This window comes from Lithobates pipiens, unplaced genomic scaffold (assembly GCF_037356315.1).
Source record: "Lithobates pipiens isolate NorthernLeopardFrog02 unplaced genomic scaffold, aLitPip1_a1.2 Scaffold_8, whole genome shotgun sequence".
Classification (NCBI taxonomy): Eukaryota; Metazoa; Chordata; class Amphibia; order Anura; family Ranidae; genus Lithobates; species Lithobates pipiens.
The window spans coordinates 234,090,660-234,112,317 of record NW_027507903.1 but is presented as its reverse complement, the minus strand read 5'-3'; the positions used below and the strand labels follow the sequence as shown (position 1 = coordinate 234,112,317).

Below are 21,658 nucleotides of genomic sequence, written 5' to 3'. Positions count from 1 at the left end.
GGCGTCAAACTTTTAGCCTCAAAAATCTCCATAAACGACATTTAAATTCTACAGGTTGCATTTTTTGCGTTACAGAGGAGGTCTAGGGCTAGAATTATTGCTCTCGCTCTACCGATCGCGGCGATACCTCACATATGTGGTTTGACCACCGTTTTCATATGCGGGCGCTACTCACGTATGCGCTCGCTTCTGTGCGCAAGCTCGTCGTAACGGGGTGTTTTTAAAAATTTTTTTTTTTTTTTTTTTTTCTTATTTATTTTAATTTATTTTATTTATTTTTACACTTTTTAAAAAAAATAAAATAAAATGGATCACTTTTATTCCTATTACAAGGAATGTAAACATCCCTTGTAATAGAAAAAAGCATGACAGGTCCTCTTAAATATGAGATCTGGGGTCAAAAGGTCCTCAGATCTCATATTTGGGCTAAAATGCAACAAAAAAAAAAAGAGAGAAAATCTGACATTTAAAAAAAATATATACCTTTAAGAGGTATGGGCGGAAGTGACGTTTTGACGTCGCTTCCGCCCTCCTATGGTATAGAGACGAGTGGGGGCCATCTTAGCCTCACTTGTCTCTATGCCAAGCCGACGGAAGGACCCGATCGCCTCCGCCGCTACCGACGGCTCCGGTAAGCGGCGGAAGGTGCGGGAGGGGGGGTGGCACCTCTCCCGCCGCCGATAGCGGTGATCTCGCGGCGAATCCGCCGCGGAGACCACCGTTATCGTACAGCCGACCGCCGCCTGAAGAGATGGATATCTCGGTCGTGGCAGCAGCTGCTGTCGTTACCGAGATATCCCTCTTCAAAAAATGTACGTACATCGTCGTGCGGCGGTCGGCAAGTGGTTAAAGAACCAGAATGTGTTTTAATAAGGTCTTTCTATGCATTAAGGTGAAAAACCTTCTGTCACTCAGCAGCCCCCCTTATACTTACCTGAGCCCCCCTTATACTTAACTGAGCCCTGTGTTTACAATGATGAGAAAGAGCACACCAGCTCCGGCCATTATCTTGTGTCCTGATTGGATAGATTGATTGGAGTGCAGCCATTGGCTCCCGCTGCTGTCAATTAAATCCAATGATGCGGGAGCTGGGGGGGGGGGGGGCGCGATGTGAGGACGGATCCTGCTTTCTGTGTCAATAAACGCAGAAGCATGACACGGGAGCACGCCCGCACGAGTGTCCACGAAGGAGAGCACTTCTCCGACTGGGCACTCGAGAAGAGGGGGCGCCGCTGAGGCACCCCAGAAGAGGAGGATCGGGGCCACTCTATGCAAAACCAATTCCACAGCGGAGGTAAGTATGACATGTATGTTGTGTTTTTTTTTTTTTTTTTTTTTTAACCTTTACAACCCCTTTAATAAATACTCTTTAACAGAGAAAAAAACTTATTTTTGCAATAAAGTAAAAAAAAAAAATGTGTACTGTAATACAGAATTTTGGAAATGTATAATACTGTTTTTAATATGATCTTTCTTCTTATCTTACATTGAGTATGCAAGATGTTATATTTTAGACCCCTTTCACACCACACCACACCTTGCGTCGTCGGTAAAACGCCGCTATTTTTAGCGACGTTTTACCGCCGTATTTGCGGCGCATTTCGGCCGCTAGCGGGGCACTTTTACCCCCGCTAGCGGCCGCGAAAGGGTTAAAACCGCCGGCACTACGCCGCAACAGTGGCGTTTTGCCAGTGGCATTACAGCGCTGCCCCATTGATTTCAATGGGCAGCAGCGGTGGCGGAGCGGTAAACACACCGCTCCTTCACCGCTCCAAAGAAGCTGCTGGCAGGACTTTTTTTCTGACGTCCTGCCAGCGCACTGCTGTAGTGTGACAGCCCTCGGGGCTTTCACACTACACACAATGGTGCATTCTTTAGGGCGTTTTGCAGGCGCTATTTCTAACGCTATAGCGCCTACAAAACGCCCTGGTGTGAAAGGGGTCTTAGTGTTTTATATGGTTCTTTGTTTTGCTTGATATAAGCCTGAGCTGCTAACATTTTTCTTTCTGTGGCTTATAGGTGCAGGAAACCATCGTTACTTCATGGGATACCTGTTTTTTCTGCTCTGCATGATCTGCTGGATGATCTATGGTTGTATTTCATGTAAGCATTTGTTCTGTGCTCTGGGGTAACAAAGATATGCAGTACAAATAGATTGAGAGATTGAAATGTATACATTCTACTTTACATAATTATATGGAAATTACTCTCAAAAATGTATTTTTTATGCAGAGATGGCCATAGATTCTTCTATCCAGTGACTAATTCAGATGGAAGTGGGATATTGCAGAGTATCAGTATAATCTGTTAGTTATTGTAAAGTCTCATTTAAAAAACAAAAAACAAACACGTTATACTTACCTGGTCTGTGCAGTGGCTTTGCACAGGGCAGCCTGGATCCTCTTCTCGGGACCCTCTTCGCTGCTCCTTGCCCCTCCCTGCTGTCGAGCAGCTTGCTATGGGGCACCTGAGCTGCAGCTCCCTGTGTTCATTCAGACACGGAGCTGCGGTTCTGCCCCGCCCCCTCTCTCTCCTGATTGACTGACTTTGACAGCAGCGGGAGCCAATGGTGCTGCTGCTGTGTCTCAGCTAATCGGAAGGGAGAGTCACGGATGGTCTATGGACTCGTGGACATCGCTTGATCGAGACGGGCCTCAGGTAAGTGTGAGGGGGTCTTGCTGCATACAGAAGGCTTTTTATCTTAATACATTAGAATGCATTAAAATAAAAATAAAAAAAACCTTCTGCCTTTACAACCCCTTAAAGATGTTATACACTGTATAATGTTTTTTTCATTATACACAGATTAGATTTTGAATGCCCTGTGGTAAACCCATCTGAAAAGCCACAAACCTGACATTGTTTGTGATGTTGATTTTTGATTCCCTAGTTATACGATCTTTATATGTTTTATGTGAAGATTTCAGTAGAATGTCTTGTTTCCTTAGACTGGGGAATACACTGCGAAACAACGTACAGCAAGGACGGCTTCTGGACATATGTTACACAAATTGCTACCTGCTCCCCGTGGATGTTCTGGATGTTCCTTAACAGTGTGTTTCATTTAATGTGGGTGGCCGTGTTACTGATGTGTCAGATGTACCAGGTATTACACGTCTTTCTGGGTCTCTTGCTGTAAATATTTTAATATGTTTTTATAATCCTTTCCTAGATAGTTTTTCCCTACTCCTAGACTGTGTTAGCTTAGAGAGATTTATAGGTCAGTAATGGATCCTGATTATAGTAAAGGTTTTCTGAGTCTTTAAGTCAGGTGAGCTTTAATAAAAACATATTGAAAAACCCATCTCCCTTTATAAAGATTCATATACTACTTGGGAACATTTTGTGACGTCTATTTAAAGACTGGTTTTACCCAGAAATATAATCCTGTAGTAACCTATATCCAGTCCTGGCCAACTACATGCTTAACAAAAGTTATGTGATAAGGTCATCCAAACCAGGAGTCTAACATTACTGAGGGAGCATTGTTCTTGTGGGGAGAGGAACAACGGGAGCTGCTAACTATTCCAGTTAAATAGTTGGAAAGATCTTCAGAAATCATTCAGGACTCTAGGTAGAAGTAGCCGACTTGGTCTTTCTCACTTTTAGAGTACTTAGTACTGTGAGCAGCACCAATCTGTGCAGGGATTGTATGCCTGTTGTTGGACTATGTCTAGGACTGTAAAGCTATTTAAAGTATTTGGTTACTTCTACAGATATCTTGCCTGGGTATTACAACAAATGAACGGATGAACGCTAGGAGATATAAACACTTCAAAGTCACAACCACATCCATCGAAAGCCCTTTCAAGTAAGATGTTTGCATTTGTTCTCCAGAATAATCACAGGAAAAGGAAACGCATGATTTTTTTTACTGGTTTTGTATTCTAGTTTGTGCAGTTGGGGCCCAACTTCCATTAAAACTGAACTCTGGGCAGATGATTAAATATGCAGTTGAAATGCTTATTTATGTGGGAGCCGTTTGCCTATGAAAGAATTGTAGTCTGTGAGTAGACAACGAAGGAACAGCCGCAACAGCACATCACTCCCTCTTTTCTGTAGCATGTTTTGTCAGAACATGTGCTTGCAGCAAAGCCCAGTTTGTTTTAAGTATTAATGCATCCTTTTCCAGTCTTGGCACTGCTGTACTGGAGATTAAAGAAGACCATACACTATATAAAAATATTTCTTAATGAAGTTGCCAAAATTCGAAATGTGCTTCCCCCCCAGTCCCCCCTCCTTTAAACACTTGCCTGAGCCTGGTCTCAATTCATCACTGACAGTCTGTAGAAGCTCTTCTTCCCTCTCTTCATTCTCACAGGAGATTTGGCAGCAGTGGGAGCCATTGCCTGTTAATTTTTTTTTTTTTTGTTACTTACACTTTCATGAGTATTGCTATGTGGTCCCTTATAATTTGCCCCTTCCTTTCTGCGGCACCCGACATTATTTCCATCGGCGCCTGTGTTCGCTAGTGCTCCTGGGAGATGTTTATCATTTCCCAGGAGTCCAAGGTTAGCGCCGAGGCTACAATTGTGATATTTTAAAACCGGAAGTTACGCAGGCAAAGGCGGATTATATCTTAGGGTTATCTTTGTTGCCATCACAACAGGGCGGGCACTTCCGACGACGCCTCACGTTGTGATGGCAACCTGTGAAGTTTCCCGCACGCTCTTACTGCGCATGTGCGAGAATGGGCGGTGCATGCTGGGAATACATACCGTATCCTGGAAGTTTATGCTTGTGGGCTTTGCCTGCCGACAAGTAAGATGGGAATGCCTAAGCAGGATGCATCAAAGGTAACTTTTTTTAACAAAATATTAATAAATGCAGCGATAACGTCAAGACTAACCAATGCTAATTATACATTATGTAATTCCAAGAGATAGATATAAAAATAAATAATAGTATTAGTTATTTGAACTCCGCTTTAAAACTGGTCATGCATGACTTGATCTCTCTTCAGCTCTGTGGGCTGAATGAGAGAAAGCCGTTGATTTCCCTGTCCATGCTAACGGGTGATGCATCTTATCAGTGACTGCATCTAATAGGCTGCAGTCACTGTTAGGTTGGCAACTTTCCACCTGGCCCAGTCAATTTTAAATTGAAAACTTTTGCCGAACTGGGAAGTGCTTGCAGGGCCGCCTACTGCTCAAATTTATTAGCAGGAGTTAGCCAAAATTTAAGTCGGTGGCTAGCTTAAAATAAATATAGTTTCAGTTAATTATATCAAAAATACATGTAATGATTTCTATTGAACACATAACTGCATGGTGTTTATCTAAATATGCTTGGAGTTCAGCTTAAAAATTAACACACATAAAATATGACCGCAACAGTAGATATCTTTGTGTCTGAAGTAGCTTGTTTATAGGTTGGCATTGCACATGGCCATATGTTATGGTGTATAGCTATACAATAAAAACAAATTATTGCATAATTATTCCTATTGACATGCATTACAGAATATGCTGTGCTATACCCATAATACTGCCAGTACTAGAATTTGTACGTTTATGGGTGTAGGTTTCAAAATGTAAAATTTTACATTTTAAAAAAATACGCCCATAAATGTGTATGTCTTAATGCAGGTACTAGTGGTTCCTCACATAGTTTTGCCCCGAATATTCTGTAATGGGCAAAATTATGCTGCAGCTGTGGCTTCTAGGCTCAAAACTGGCTTATTTTGCTCTGTATAACAATATGCCCTAGTGTGTGGCAGTGTCAAGAAACTTAAATTTAAAACCGCAGCCATAATTCAGTAAAGATGGCTGAATGGCATTTGAAGTACAAAGTGTAGCTGTTTAAGAAATATGACAGAGGCAAAAAACAAATAGCGATGGCAGAAAGTGGGAGGATGGTGTTAATTATGGGCTAATTAAAGCAATCTTTTATTTAAAAAAACAAAAACAAAAACAAAAAAAAAAAACAGGTTTGCTGCAGCAACAGTCAGGATGAGTTCACAAAACACATCTATGATCTGCACCACCAGGTCTTTCAATCATGCAACTTTTGTATCGGTTTCGCAATGTTACACTTAGCCCGGGTTCACACTATAACATGCTGCGGAATGCACAGGAGTGCTGTTCGTCCCTGTTCCCCATTTCAGGGACGAATCAGGGCCGATTCTGTGCTTGAATTCGGCCCTGAAACTGAGCCAAAGACGCAGGCGTTTTTTCTGCAGTGCGCTCGGCAGCCGCCCCGGAGATATGTGAACCGGCTACATAGGGAGCCAGTCACTTTCTCCTACTATGCGAATTAGATGCTGGGAAACGCACATCTAATTCGCATAGGTGTGAATGGGGGCTCCATGTTCGGTGCAGCTGGCTGTTGCTGTGATCATTTATTTGTAGGAGCCATTCTGGATGGCTGCTGCTAGCAGTCTGGGACTTCAGCTGACAAGTAGGTCCTAGTGGGGAACCACATGGCATGGGAAATAATTGAATATGTATTTAAACAGCCTGATGGTTTAAAGCTGCATTCCAGGAAAAACTGCAGGCATACCATGAGTTAAGTCTAATGGGGTGCCTGCCGACTCCTAGACTTAACTATATCATTCACATTTGACAGGGATATTATGCTCCAGGAAGATAATTTCAACTGTGGTCTCAGTTCCTTTAGGAGCAGAATCGTTAGAACTGCTATGCTCACCCCTCCCCCTTTTTCCCCATTCACAGAAGCCTTTGTATTATGTGAACTCATTAATAAAGTACAGATGCTTCTGTGAATGGTCAGCAGAGGGGATGGGGCAGGCATAGCTGCTCTGTGTGCTTCTCTCTTCTCGCAACCGGAGTATATCTTTCGGGAGTGCAGATAAGTCGTGAAAGTGTATAAAATTAGACTGAACACTTAGTGTGCTTGCACTCTTTGCAAAGTTGCTGTGTTTTTGGAATTCAGCGCAAAGCTAATTTCACACTGGGGAGTTGGGGACATCGTCAGTAAAGCACCGCTATTTTTAGCGGCACTGTACCGTAGTTTTTGCAGCACTTTTCGCCCAACTAGCGGGATGCTTTTAACCCCCGCTAATGGGCGAAAAAGGCTTAAAAGGGCCTCGAGGATGCGGCTTGCAGGACTTTTTTTGTAGTGCTAGCACACCGCTCCAGTGTGAAAGCACTCTGGCTTTCACACTGGAGTGAGAGGAGAGGCTCTTTACAAGCATTATTTTTAGCACTATATCCCCTGTAAAGTGCCTCAGTGTGAAAACAGCCTTAAGTAAACTCCCTTTAAAAAACTTAAACAATAGAAGGACTGTTTACTTTAATACTATCGTTTCTGAACTACACAATTAGTGTTGCCTGCAATAGGCATGCCTACAAGCTAATGTTTTCTCCAAGCTACCTAGACAACAGGTGTGCTACATAGGGGAGATTTCATATAATTCTGCCTATTTGACATCTGCCATTCAACTAGCCACACATTGATACAATTCCAATGAACTAGCCAAATTTCTTTGTGGGTGGTCCTGTCACCACCCTTCTGCCTGACATCCTTGAAAAATTAAAGGAACCAGATGGAAACTTTCAGATGGTCAGTGGCTATAAAAATACAATGGGTGAAGCTGAAGACTCATTCAGCTATGCTGTATAGCATGAATTGAGGAATCTCATTTCTTTTTTGCCCTTAGGCTGAATGGAAAAAAGATCTGAGTGTATTGCAAGCTTAAGATTTTTGCTTGTAGTTAGATGGTATAAAATGATCTTTCATTTTAAAGGCAGACTTGGCTGAGTTGGCCAAGATGCCTGTGATGCCTCAAATCTACATACATGTTGAGTGGTGGCTGCCTGATGCTGACTAAATCTGTAGAAACTAGTAGTATTTATCATTGCTTATGAGTACATGGAACAGGGGTGTTGTAAGGAATTGTATTACACCATGCACCCTTCAACCGAACATGTTGGATAAAGATTTCATTTACTCTGTTCATGCTGTTTGGTAACCCATACTTGATATTCTGACCAGTAGATTGTTATTTCTTCATTGTATATACAAGTGTACAACTTATATGTTGGTAATTCTAATACAGGAAAATATAGCCACTTATAGTCTAATGCTGTTTCTTAAACGATAAATGGTTGGCTTTTGTGCATTACAAAAAAAATTTTTTTTTTTTATTCTAATACTGTGAACTTTTATGTTGCAGCCATGGATGTATCAGAAATATCATAGACTTCTTTGAGTTCCGATGCTGTGGCCTCTTCCGCCCTGTTGCTGTGGACTGGACAAGGCAGTACACAATAGATTATGACCAAACATCAGGCTCAGGTTACCAGCTGGTGTAGTTTCCACTTAAGCGCTACTTGGCCCCGTCTGGTTGGTGCCTGAAAATGTCTACTTGTCTCTCGCGAAAACTTGCCCCTTGAACTATAGCATGCTGTTTGTAGGGCTATTGAATCTTACAGTACCTTCTCTGTCAGCATTTTATCAACCACAGTGACCATGGACAGGACCTTCTGCCCACACTGACGTAGAGGAAGAAGAAATTTGGGAGAGGATTTTGAGGAATCCTTTGGATTATTTTTGAACAACCGTAAATCTGAGATTATAATTAATTTTTATTATGATTATTTATTTTGCACCGTTCACGACAAAGCATGGCATTGCTCTCTCAACAAGTCAGTCGTCTCCTGCTTGAACAAAACCCATTGCCATTTTTGTTTTTCGAAATACGCCCAGCGGAGTAATGCTTTGTAGTACACCATCATAATCCCCCAATGTGGCCTGGCTTGAGCTAAGAGTCTGTGGCATTATTATTCCTGTAATGTGATCTCCCACAGTTGTGCTCTGTTATTGTGTCGTTGATAATGTGAATTTTGATGCCAGGCTGAAGAATCGTGAATTTCTATTGGCCTTTCAGCCTGTTGGGTTAAGTTGGTGAGACGGGCACATGAGGATAACAACTGAATGTATGTTTCCTACATTTTATGACTGTCAGCTGTTCCTACCATCTGTTTCTGCATTGTGGAAATCCAACGTTACATTTCCTTTTCTGCAGTAAAAGCAGATCTCTGCAGATGCATGCAAGTAGTGTTCTCTAGGATCATGAAGAAGCTCTCCATAATAAATCGCCAAATAAGTCGCTGTTTTTGAGATCTTGCACAGAACTGGTGTGATGACTGGATGCTCTCATTTCTTGGACTGCTCCGCATTGTGCACTGGAGGGACGGCGCTGGACACCCATAGAACGTCAAGGAAACACAGTGTTTATTTTTTCTTCTTTTCTTTTTTTTTTTTCTTCTTTTTTTTTTTGTTATGTTCTAAGTAGAATATGTTCCTTTGTAAGATGGTGAAAAAGAATTGAACATTTTTAAGACGCACAAATGTTTTATGATGCTTTGAAATTGTGATACCTTAAAGCAGTGATTTGCAATTAGCGGACCTCCAGCTGTTGCAGAACTACAAGTCCCATGAGGCATAGCAAGACTCTGACAGCCACAAGCATGACGCGCAGAGGCATGATGGGACTTGTAGTTTTGCAACAGCTGGAGGTCCGCTAATTCCATATCCCTGCCTTAAAGCAATCTGTGCACACCTTCATTTTATTAACTGGCTAGCTGCAAAGTTCCTACAGTGCAGTTCACTTGGACAGCTTCTCTTTGGGTACAGAACTGTTAGGAAAATATACTAGAGCTGTTTAGCTTTGGAAAATCCACAATTGGCTGTAAACCAGTTTTATGCTGGCAAAGCTTGAAACTCCAATTTTCTTAAACAATATCCCAGTCAGCTATATACATTGCAAGGAATTTTGAAAACCTTTTTATTACATGTCTACCTTCGCTTGTCCTGTAGATGTTAGGTGCTTAGCCGGTGGGTCTGCCTTCGAGAATGACCAGTGCAGTAATGCGACACTGTGCCTTTTAGTAATCAGCTGTGGAGTTGATTAATAAAGGCAAATAGGCTGATTACTTTGCAAGGGAATTTTCCCTTCGCTTAGTGAATGAGGTGAATCTCTGCTGACTTCCATCATCCAAACATGTACAAGCAAAAATCGTGTGTTTGTTTTTTGTTTTTGTTTTTCCCTTTTTATGTAATTGAGTATTAGTAGCAAGTGACTTTTCCCCACATTCACTAAGCAAAGGGCAAAGTCCCTTGCAAAGTGAAAAATTCCCTTGCTAAACAGCCTATTTGTTTTTAGTAAATCAACTTGTGTGCACTCCCCTCCCCCTGACATTCCCTTCTATAGAAGGCCTTCTTTGCAATTATCTTACCAAAGATTACATTTATTGAAAGACTTTGCAGCGGATGCCTCTAATTTAAAAGAAGAATATTAGAAAAGCAATGATTAGTTGTAAAAGCAAGATCCTAAAAAAATGACTGTCTTCAAATCTGGTACTATTGACATGGCTACAAAAAGAGAAACCCCTGGATGTTTAGATGGCCATTTAGATTGAAATGGTACATTTTTATATCTTGCTTTTTAAAGCCATTTTTAAAAATGTATGTTGGTTTATTTAAAAAAAATAAAAAAATAAAGGTTGTTTTCAGAGAAAATTGAGGATAGTGAAGATAAAGTTATTCAAGTAGAAATTTGTATCTACTGTACAATTAAACAACTATCCAGTGGCTCTGATTAACTGAGGGCCTGTGTCAATGGCACCAGTTTGAGACACTTCTGAGATGTATTTAGAATTCATTGATGAGTTCAATTGACTTTCTTCTAAAATGTATTTGGCCTGCTTTAAGCAGGTTTTGCATTGTCATAGATTTGTATGGAAATGCAAACAAAAGCTTGCAGACACCGTACCTAAAATTGCTGATAACCCAAGTTTTGTGCGAATGTTTTCTATACTCTACTCTGATTTGACAGACCACTGTGACACACTAATGAAGTTAAGTGTTAACCCAAAAAAAAACTAAAATGCACATCCTGGTCCCTTTAAAGGAGATTACACAGTGGTTGTGCTGTGTAATCTGCTCCCTCTAAACTAAAAAAAACCTCCCTGAATCTGCCACATCCTGTATGCCCTCTCTGCACTGACCACAAAAATTGGGGCTGCTCAGCCCTGACCACCGTGGTCAGAGTACCGTCCCTCCGACATACGTATCTGTCCCCTCAGCTCTCCTCTATCCTCCCTTGCCCCTCTTTCCTGCCTGTCATTTCCCTGTCTGTGTCTGTCTGGGGATTTGGTCACACCATATTGCTATATGGTGCTTAAGCCCACTTACGGCAGCAAAGTACCCCATGGTTAGTGGGTCCTACACTATCCATAGACTGGGAGATCCTGCTCCCAGTCATCTCCCAGTCTATGGAAGTGTAGGACCCTTTAACCATGGGGTATTTTGTCGCAGTAAGTGGGCTTAAACACCATAGAGCATACATTTTTTTTATTTTTTTCAAGGCATAATCGTAGTTTCAGATAAAACATATTAGATCATCCAGGGGTTGCATACAAAAATAACTTTTTAAATGCTTTACATTTGCCATATATTTTAATTTTGTTCCAGCACCCCCTTCAAGTCAGAATCCTGGAGATAAGGACTGCTGCTCTCCATTTGCAGCCATATGTAGCGTGATACTTTGAGTGACAAAATCCTAGCTTTGTCCTGCAATTATTTGCTGAGCGTAATATTCTTTAGCAGTTGTGGGATGCTTTGTTATAATAGAAGCAAGTGGATTAGCCCCATTGAAACCAATGCCCATAGCCATTAAACCGGTTTTATCTTTTCATCACTAGCTGACTGGCTAACATAACAAGAAATCTGGTTTCTATAGGCAGCTATTCTTTGTTTTGTTTTTTCCCCCAGATTTCCTTGCCCTGTGGTTTGGTTTGTACATCAGTGGTGCACTGGATAACATTTTAATCCAAATAGGATATGGTGGAGAATGGTGATTAGTATTTAAAGTGATTGTAAAGGATTGTTTTTTTATTTTTTTAAAATAACAAACATCTCATACTTGCCTCCATTGTGCAGCTCGTTTTGCATAGAGTGGCCCTTGTGGCTCCTCTCATCAGATAACCCCCTAGGACAGTGATGGTGAACCTTGGCACCCCAGATGTTTTGGAACTATATTTCCCATGATGCTCCACTACACTGCAGAGTGCATGAGCATCATGGGAAATGTAGTTCCAAAACATCTGGGGTGCCAAGGTTCTCCATCACTGCCCTAGGAGATGCGCTCTCCCGAGGGGGTTACCTTGCAAGCGCGTGCCCGAGTCCAGAATTTGCATCCACAGACACGAATGTCGGACTTTACCCCGGTGCCCGCGTCGTTGGATTTGATTGACAGCAGCGGGAGCCAATGTGTGCTGTTATCAATCTATCCAATCAAGAGCCCGGACCCTGTGGAGAGAGGGAAAGCGTGCCCCTGCCGAGGAGATGAAGGGGCGCAGGTTATAAAACAGGGGGGCTGAGGAGCCAGTGACAGCCAGGTGTTTTTTCTCCTTGATGCATAGGATGCATTAAGGTGAAAAAAACATGAGGGTTTACAACCCATTTAAAGTGAAATCCCACATAACCGTTTCCATTGGTTGGAATACTTGCAGGTTGTAATGGGATGTGTGTGTGTGTGTGTGTATATAATATGCAAGGTCATATCAACATGTTGCTTTTTCTGTTGTTTAAAAAATTAGAAGTACAAAGAAATAGTGTGATGATGTAAACTTATCTTTTGCATAATAATCTTCAGGTTGCAGCATATTTTTCTAAGGCTGCATTCACACATTAAACACCTGAAAAACACCCAACAAACAAAATCCCATTCATTTTAATGGCACCTGTTCACAGCTGAGCGTTTCGTCACCTGAAAAATGCCTGAAGCTCAAAAAAGTACATGAGCCAACCCCCCTAGATACTTTTCTGAGCCTGATCTTTAAGCAGAGAGTCCCTCTCCTCTCCCTCTCCTCTCCCTCTCCTCTCCTCTCCCTCTCCTCCTCTCCTCTCCCTCTCCCTCTCCCTCTCCTCCTCCTCCTCCTCTCCTCTCCCTCTCCTCTCCTTTGTTAATCCACAGCCTGTAAAGAGAGAGTGAAGGGGCGTGGTCGAGTTGCGCTGTGTATGTCAATGGACACACAGAGCCTGGCTCAGTATTGAGCCTGCACCAGTGCCCTCTAGCATGTGACTTGCTATGGGGACACTTGGAAGGGGGAGAAGCTAGGAGAGGAGGATCGGGGCCGCTCTATGCAAAACTATTCCACAGAGCAGGCAAGTATGACATGTTTGTTGTTTAAGAAAAAACGTACCTTTTAGAATCACTTTAAGATGGTCTTTAATTTATTACTGTATTAATATTTTTTTTTTGATCCATATTTATAGAATATGGCTGCTACTAACCAAGTGTAATAAAGCTGTCTGTAAACATTCTATGGCATATAGCATCTGCCTTCCAACTGCCAAGCAATCGTTCTTGCATCATATTACGTATAAATTCATGTTCATATACAGCAAAGGTGCATGCCATGCACTCAGCAGACACCCATGATTTTAGTGTTCTCTCTGGACAAGGGTATTAGATAAAAAAACATTTACAATGTTCTAGATCGGCCTTTCAACCTTTTTAATATGGAGGAGCCCTTAGGAAACTCCTACTATTGATTCTATCTACGGCCCCTTTCACACGACCAGCCCACTTGGATACACCTGTCAGTTTTTCAGGTGGATCCGAGCGGGCAATCCATTGACTCCTATGGGGAGATGGATGTCAGCGGAGATGTGTCAGCTGACACCCGTCTGCCAGACATATGGTGATACTTTCGCCACCCGCCTTATCGGATCAGATGAGATCTGATGGAAACGGACATGCTGTCCATTTTCATCGGATCTCCACATAGTAATTGGTGGCGCTCTGACAGGCCCCTCCTGCCTCTGAGCAGAGACGGACCTGTCAACCGCCGGCTCCGATCTCCTGCTGAGCTGACGTACTCCGTTAAACTAGTCCGCGTTGTGTGAATGAGACCTAAAGTTGATAGTACATTAGTGCAGACAACAGTTTGATAGAAAATAATAAGGAATGTGGTGTATTTGACACCCAGGGCTGCCTAGTACCAACAAAATAATTTTAAGTAATAATGAAATGGAAATAAATGATAATGGCCAGAAATAAGACAGAGAAAGTTCCCCCTTATTGGTGATCAGTGGTGAGATGTCACCTTAGTAAACCCCATACACACGATTAGAAATTCTGCAGGAAAAATTCTGATCATCTGTACAAATTCCGACGCACAAAATTCCTACACGTGCTCGGAAGCATTGAACTTAATTTTCTCGTCAGTGTTGTACGTCGCCATGTTCTTGATGGTCTAAAGTTCAGAGTACTTTTGTGTGACCGTGTCTATGCAAGGCAAGCTTGAGCAGAATTCCATTGGAAAAACCATCCAAGTTTTTTCTGACTGAATTTCTGATCTTGTGACCTTATGCCCCGTAAGGAATGTGTTTTTTTTTTTTTTGGTGTATCTAACACCAAAAGAAATGAATAAAACAAATAATGGCTAGAAAAGCAAATGGTAGTCAGTGGAGATATGGCATCTTACAGTGGTGGTCAGATGAGAAGGGTCCCTTTACATTGGTGGTTAGTGCGAGAAAAGCCCCTTTAAATTGATGGTTATAAGGAATATGTGCCTCACATTAGAGGTCAGTGAAAAAAATGTCCCTTGTACATATGGCTGAAAAGATGGTTCATAGTTATTGCTTATCTTAAACGCAAAATTAATTGTTTAAGGAACCCCTAGGAACTTGTGGAGTGTTTTACTGAACCCCGATTGGGAAAGGCTGTTCTAGACAGTAACTATAAAACACAAGCAAAAGATTGTGCAACCCACCTAGTGCATTATCCCACGTACCATTTATTTTTTATTTTTTTTCACATTTTTTATTTAACACAAGAAGACCAGTATACAGGGATCAGAACAAACAGTATAGACAACAGTACAACTGTAGATAAACAAACGGCAATATATCTATACCAACTCAGACAGGACGCTCGTCACTAAGACTTCACCATTAGGTGGGCCTAGAGCGTAAGGCTATTTGGACACAAATTACTTCCACGGCCGACACCGTTTCCTCCGGGGGAACAATTTATTATTTATTCACGTTAAAATATACTCACAAGCTATGTGAATAAAGCAGCTTAGCAAGCTACACATCCATAGTACAGTTGTACATAAGGCGCAGCGTACTCCGATACTCTGGAGAACTTCACCAGGATCCTAGCTGGCTGACATGTTTTGGGGGCTTTACCCTCTTCTTTAGAGCCAACGTTTGGCTCTGAAGAAGAGGGTATAGCTCTCAACGCATAAAACAGGATCCAGGTGAAGCTCTAATGAGCATAGTCACTGAGTCTTCTTTACAACTGTGCTATGGATGTGTAGCTTTTTATTCACATGGCTTTTAAGTATATTGCAATGTGGATTAATATTACAGTTTACATGAGATAATGCACTAGGCTGATGCGCCCTCTTTTGCTTGTGTTTTATTGCGTTTGCTGCCCTCTCTTTAGAGGGCAGCAAAGCTTGAAGGCGGTGTCCTGTGTTGAGAAATAGCTACTGTTGAAGAACCATTACCAGACTGTCACATTTATGCACAGTAGGTGTTTGTGTTGGTACTATCAGGGCAGTTAAATTACTGTCTAGAACATATACAACTGCAGCATCCCCCCTAATACCTGAGCCTCACCTCGATCCAGTGATGTGCACAAGACAGCTGTCCGGGACTTTCCCTCCTGATTGGCTGAGACACAGCAGTGGGTGTCATGCACTCCCGCCGCCGCCAGTCAGCGAGCCAATGGAGGGGGGGGGGCGGACATACTGAGCCTCTGCTCGTGTGCTCCATAGCAAGCTGCATGCTGTGGGGGCACTCAGCAGCAGGAGGGAGGGGCCAGGAGCACAGAAGAGGGACCTGAGAGAGAGGAGGATTCGGGCAACTCTGTGCAAATCCACTACACAGAGGAGGTAAGTATGACATGTTTGTTATTTTTACGTTTACTTTATGTTTACGTTTTGGAATGCTTGTTGATAGCCAGGCTATGCTGATATCAATTGGTCATAAATTTTTCGCTATTACTAAGTAAGCAAAGCATGTTACTGTGGGTAATGGTCCGATCTGTAAACTGCAGCGTTTGGAATTTTGCAGCTATGCATTATTCAGGATTAATCCCTGTGACAACCCAAATCCTTGGGCGTTTTTTTTTTTTTTTTTTTTTTTTTTAAGTAGGTACTACCTGCTACACATGCACCATGGATATAGTGCTAATGAATCATCCCTCTGAAGCCTAAGATATCGGGAGCTATTTTAAAATCTACAGATCAGCAGAGGGTGTGCAGAGAGTCACCAGTGTGTAAGACTGTTTCATTCACACCTTTCTGCACTATACTTTTATTTGTAGTCCTGTTTTTTTTTTTTTTTTTTTTTTTGTCTAAATTGATGTATATTTTTTTAAATATGTCAGAGTTTTTGCACATAAATGCCATTTTACATTTGTTCATGTGTTTTTTTTTTTTTTTGTTTTGTTTTGTTTTGTTAACGCGTTACGAGATGGAAATACAGACCAGCCTAGACTGTATAACGATATGCACTGATGATCTGTGGTTACACTGATTGGCTGCCTGGACTCAAGCAGTACTTCACACACAAAAGCATGATTGGGAAAAAGGCAGTGGTATCTGTGGAAAAACCATATCTGGAAACTAAAAAAATAAAGTTTTGTATAGTGAAACCTAATTTTAGCTAAATGTGTGTCCTTGTTTATTCCTCTTTAATGCTTTTTTTTTTTCTTTTTTTCCCCCATTTTTTTTTTTTTTTTTTTTTTCTTTTTGGCGAGTCCACAACAATACTGCAATACATTTTTTTTAAAGCTATTGAATTGTATGTATATTTCATTTTGTATTTATTTAACTGTGCCAAGTATTATTTTACTACTGTCTGTCTTGATGTACTACATTGTGAGCAACAGAAATTGTACATTTTCATAATTTAGCTCTCCTTCCATAAGTTAATTTAATCATTTTTGTAAGTTATTAATCAAATAAATATTGACAATTCTGTTTAGTGTTTGTTATTTATAGGGATTGACAAATTTTCTACAAGTAGAAAATTTGTCATAGCTGCCCATCCAGCAAAGTGCATGTACACCCCCTTTGAGGAACACTCAGTTGTGACACCTGAGCAAATGCTTAAAGAGACACATGGGATTTAAACAAACAAACAAAAAAAAAACTACTCGCCTCCATGCTGCATCATCTGTCCCACACTGGCCCCATGACTACTGATTGTGCAGTTCTCCATCATTTCCAAGCTGAGGACAGTGACTGTGGGTCATCACTCCCTGGGGAGGAGGGGTCAGGAGCCTGGATCCTGACAATATTGCCAGGATGCTCCCTGAGCCTGGAGTAGCTCTAGCCCGCTATCAGCTGACTCTGCGTCACAGGAGGGGAAAAGTAACTGTTCTGTCAGCCACAGGAGAAGTACAGCCATACCACTTTTAGACTTCATGTACACTGCACGGACATTTAGGAGCAGTTGGATGTTTGTTTGTTTTTTACCGCTGCCCCTGAACTCTCCTCCGTTATCTTTTCAGTACATGTACACTGAGTTGTTTCTAGGCAGTTGAGTTTAGAAGCATTTTTTTTAGAAAGCAAAAAAAAAAAATGCGTTCAGAACGGACGTTCAGAGGCATTTGAAATGCCAAACGCCTGTAACAGCTTGTAAACGTGGTAACTGGCATTTAGCAGCATTTTGTTTACAGGTGTTTTTAATTTTTGACTGAAAAAAAAAATGTGGCTTAGCGGGTGGCGGTGTGATGTGAGAGCTGACTCTTCCCTTCCAGCGTCCCGCTTGAGAAGCCGAGAAGCTGACGGCAGCCCATGGTTTGCAACCCTTATGAACGCTGACCTGCTGAGAGAGAAGCTGTGGCCCTCGCAGTGTTCCCGCTGAGCGCTCCCGCTGTTTGTTGTGCTGCCAAGATCCCACTGAGCCTGAGCCATCTGTCTGTGCTGTGCTGAGCCGTGTTGCGCTGCCTTCCCCCCCCCTGCTGGGAATCGATCCACTCGGAGTGGAGGGCGGATGCTCGGCGGTGGGGTGGAGGAGTAGAGGAGACGGAGGAACAGCTGTGAGAGAGAGTGGAGGCGATGGTGGATGTGAATGTCAGCGTAAGAAGCTAGCCCTGGGAGTAACAGGACTGCTAGTGCAGCCAGTGCTTCATATCTCTGCCTAGATCCAGCCATCCCTCCCTACTCATCCCGCCCATTTAAATGACAGGAGCCTTGAGAGCCCTGGGAGAACTCTGAAAAAGTAAGCTGATTGACGGAATCTACAGGTCTGGAGGCACAGAATTGTAAGGAGCACGTGGAAGTACATGGAGAGGTGAGCCTATGTTAGATTGTTGGAGAAGTGCTGAACCTACACTATTGTATATATTGAATTAAGACTGAGTGAAGACTGCTAAAGAAGCCTACGCTGAGCCTCTGTTTAAAAAAAAAAAAAACTGTTGGAGAGTGCTGTATTTATATTATTTTACATACAGGGCTAATACTGAAATATAGGGTACTGGTTTTTTTTTTTGTGTCTTTTTTTTTTTTTTTTTTTTTTTTTTTTTTTTATCCACTCCCCTCATTATTGATTTCTAAAAACGGGAATTTGCCTCCTCAAAGGGGATGCACAGCACAAGGAGGAGGAGAGAGGAAAAAACTGTGCAAAAGGAGTCAGTCCAACAGGAAATTAAAGGTTTCTTTCCGCATACACGAGCAGCTATAGCTCGGGCATCCACGCTAGAGACTAGGAAATTTTGGAGGAGCCAGCCTACAAGCGGTATGGATTTAAGGTCTGTAATGCAAGCCCTTCCAACTCACCAAGAAATAGAGGCACTCAGAACAATTATGCAGGCTCTCCCAACACGCCAAGAAATGGAGGCCCTGGTGTCTCGATTGGAGGAGGGACACAGAAGGGAAATTCAGTCAATACGGTCAGAGGTACATGCTTTAACAGAAAGGGTAAATGTGGAAACATCAGCTTTCAATAGTATAGAGGATAGGATCTCCAAATTAGAAAGAGAGCAGATAGCACAAACATCCATTATACAATTAAAATTTGAAGTAGGAGAAACAACCTTAGATTTAGAAGCATCCCCGAAAGTATTGAGGAAGATCATCTACACAGGACTGTGGTCTCTATATGCCATAACCTGGGGGTTAATATGGCCCCAGGAGAAATTGAATTTGACAGACCCCATAGAGCTGTCCAGACCGAGGGATGTAATCGGGTGCTTACATAGATATGCTCATAGGGAGAGGAATAGTCGGAGAGCATGGGATGTAGGCCCGATAGTTTATGAAGGTGCCAAGATCAGTATTCTACCGGACTTATCCAAAGCTACTTTACAGCGGAGGGCTCCAAATCTCCCTGACGGTTAAAAGGGGATCAGCCTCTTTTGTGCTTTCATCTCCACAGGATTTACCGGCTCTATTTTCTTTTTTGGAAACCGATCGGTGTGAGGTGCAGAATTGGCTTCAACCTATAAAGAAAAGACGTTTAAAAGAGGGGGCTTTAAGGACTGATGTTGAAAAAGTCTCAATGGGCAGTAAAGAAGCAACTGCACAACAAATAGCTGATGCAGGCTCCTTACCCTAGGTTAATGTGCTATAAAAGAATAAGGGTTATGTATATATACTGGATGATACCTCCCCTATTGTTAAGGGCCAGGGTTCAGTATGGACTACTTTGCATAATATATATATAAGATGATATGAAATAATATATATATGATTGCCATGTTATCTTTCACTCCCCCCCCCCCTTTTTGGCTGTTGTGTTTTTGTTTTGTTTTTTGACATTATTAGATAGACACAAATATTAGTTAACAAAGTAAATTTTGGGTGTTCACTATTTACACAATAAAATATGGGGATCTGATATCACTGGTTTAGGGTTCACATGAAATTTGGTTTGTTACAGGATTTGGGGGTAATGGGGTAGGGGTATGAAGGGAGGGATGGGGATTCAGGAAGGAAGGTGGGTGGACGGGAGGCGATATAAAGGTTGTAATTATAATATACACTAAAAATATACACTTATTTTGGGTTAAGGGGATAAGGAATGGAATAACTCAATAGAAATGAAAGGGCAATATATATATATATATATATATATAGATTTTTTTTTTTGTGGTTGGGGAGAGGAAAGGTGTTTTGTCCCTAAATAGTAGGGCATAGCTCCTGGACTGGCCTGGGGGATTATAGTTGGACCTGATTTGGAATACATGGCAAGGGTATGGGAGAATTATATATATTGTATAATATTGAATAGAGGGAGGGGGAAGATGAGAAAAAATGGATTAAATTATTGAAGCTGCCGGAATGGATGTTAATATAAAGGGACTACCTGGAGGGGGAGTAGCGTTGCATGCGCTCCGTATTTGCTAGCCACCCGCCCATACCTTACACCTACGGGAAACTTAGAACCCAGAGGTAGGTGTAGGGGAAACTTGAAAGATATTCCCCAATAGGGGGACCTCTTCCCCCCCCCCCCCTTTTTTTTTTTTTTCCCCCCTTCTTAGCCCAGACAAGATGGAGGGATTACGTGTAACATCACTTAATACCAGAGGACTTAATGTTCCTGAAAAACGTAAAATGTTATTAAATGATTTAAAACGTGCCAAAACTGATATTGGCATGGTACAAGAAACCCATCTGAAGGAGGGAAAATTTCCCTACCTCCAAAATAGAAACTTTCCAAATGTTTATCATGCCATAAATTAAGAGGCTAAAATCAAGGGAGTGGCCATTTTAATTTCTAATTGTATAACGTGGTCTCTGTTGGATAAATGTCAAGAACCAGGGGGAAGATATCTATTCCTTAAGGGGCTTATAGGAAATGTTAAAGTAACCCTTGCTACAGTTTACGCCCCAAATATACATCAAGATGGGTTTTTGAATAAAGCCTTATCAAAATTAATGGAATTTAAGGAAGGGATACTTATTATAGGGGGGGACTTTAATGTCCCTCTAGACCCCAAATTAGATACCTCGAATGGGACATCTTCTGTCTCTGGAAGAATTAGGAAAAAAAATATCCTTTGCAAATTAAACGAACTTCAATTGGTTGATGTATGGAGGGCTTTCCATGCAGATAAAAGGGATTATACATTTTTCTCAAACCCCCACCAACGGTATTCACGCATCGATTTCTTTTTACTATCTCAACAAACATTATCGTTAGTACAGGACATATGTATAGAAAACCTAACATGGTCTGACCATGCGCCAGTCACGATCAATATTCTTCTGAAGGAGACTACACACAAGATGGATTGGAACTGGAAATTGAACGAAAGCCTCCTGCAACGTCCTGAAATCCGAGAAGAGTTGGTTAAAGAAATCGATTCGTATTTTAAAATTAATGACAATGGAGAGACTGAAATGGGGATAGTGTGGGAAGCCCATAAAGTAGTAATTGGAGGAATTCTAATAAAACATGGGTCCCGAATAAAGAGAGCTAGAGAAGAGGAAACAGGTAGATTATTGGAGAGGATAAGGGAGAGAAAGATACAATATAAGAGGTCAATGGAGAAGGATAAAGGGATAGAATTAGCACATTTAAGAAGACAATTATCTGATCTCCTTTCGGTATAAGGCAAGGGCTATTTTACAACAAGAGAGGAGAGTAATATATGAATCAGGAGATAAATGTGGTCAAGTGTTAGCAAGGAAACTAAAAAAGCAACGACTCCGCTCATATA

General features: G+C 41.7%; 1 protein-coding gene across 1 annotated transcript in view; it reads left to right on the top strand.

The window, feature by feature from the left end:
* Positions 1–16,647, top strand: part of ZDHHC17 (zDHHC palmitoyltransferase 17) — a 112,572-nt gene extending 95,925 nt beyond the window's left edge. Inside the window, exons 14-17 of the mRNA XM_077474116.1 lie at positions 2,020–2,103; positions 2,949–3,106; positions 3,717–3,811; positions 8,138–16,647. Of these exons, the coding sequence (XP_077330242.1) occupies positions 2,020–2,103; positions 2,949–3,106; positions 3,717–3,811; positions 8,138–8,276 (476 nt within the window). The 3' untranslated portion in view covers positions 8,277–16,647. The remainder of the gene's footprint in view (positions 1–2,019; positions 2,104–2,948; positions 3,107–3,716; positions 3,812–8,137) is intronic.
* Positions 16,648–21,658: the final 5,011 nt, after the last annotated feature.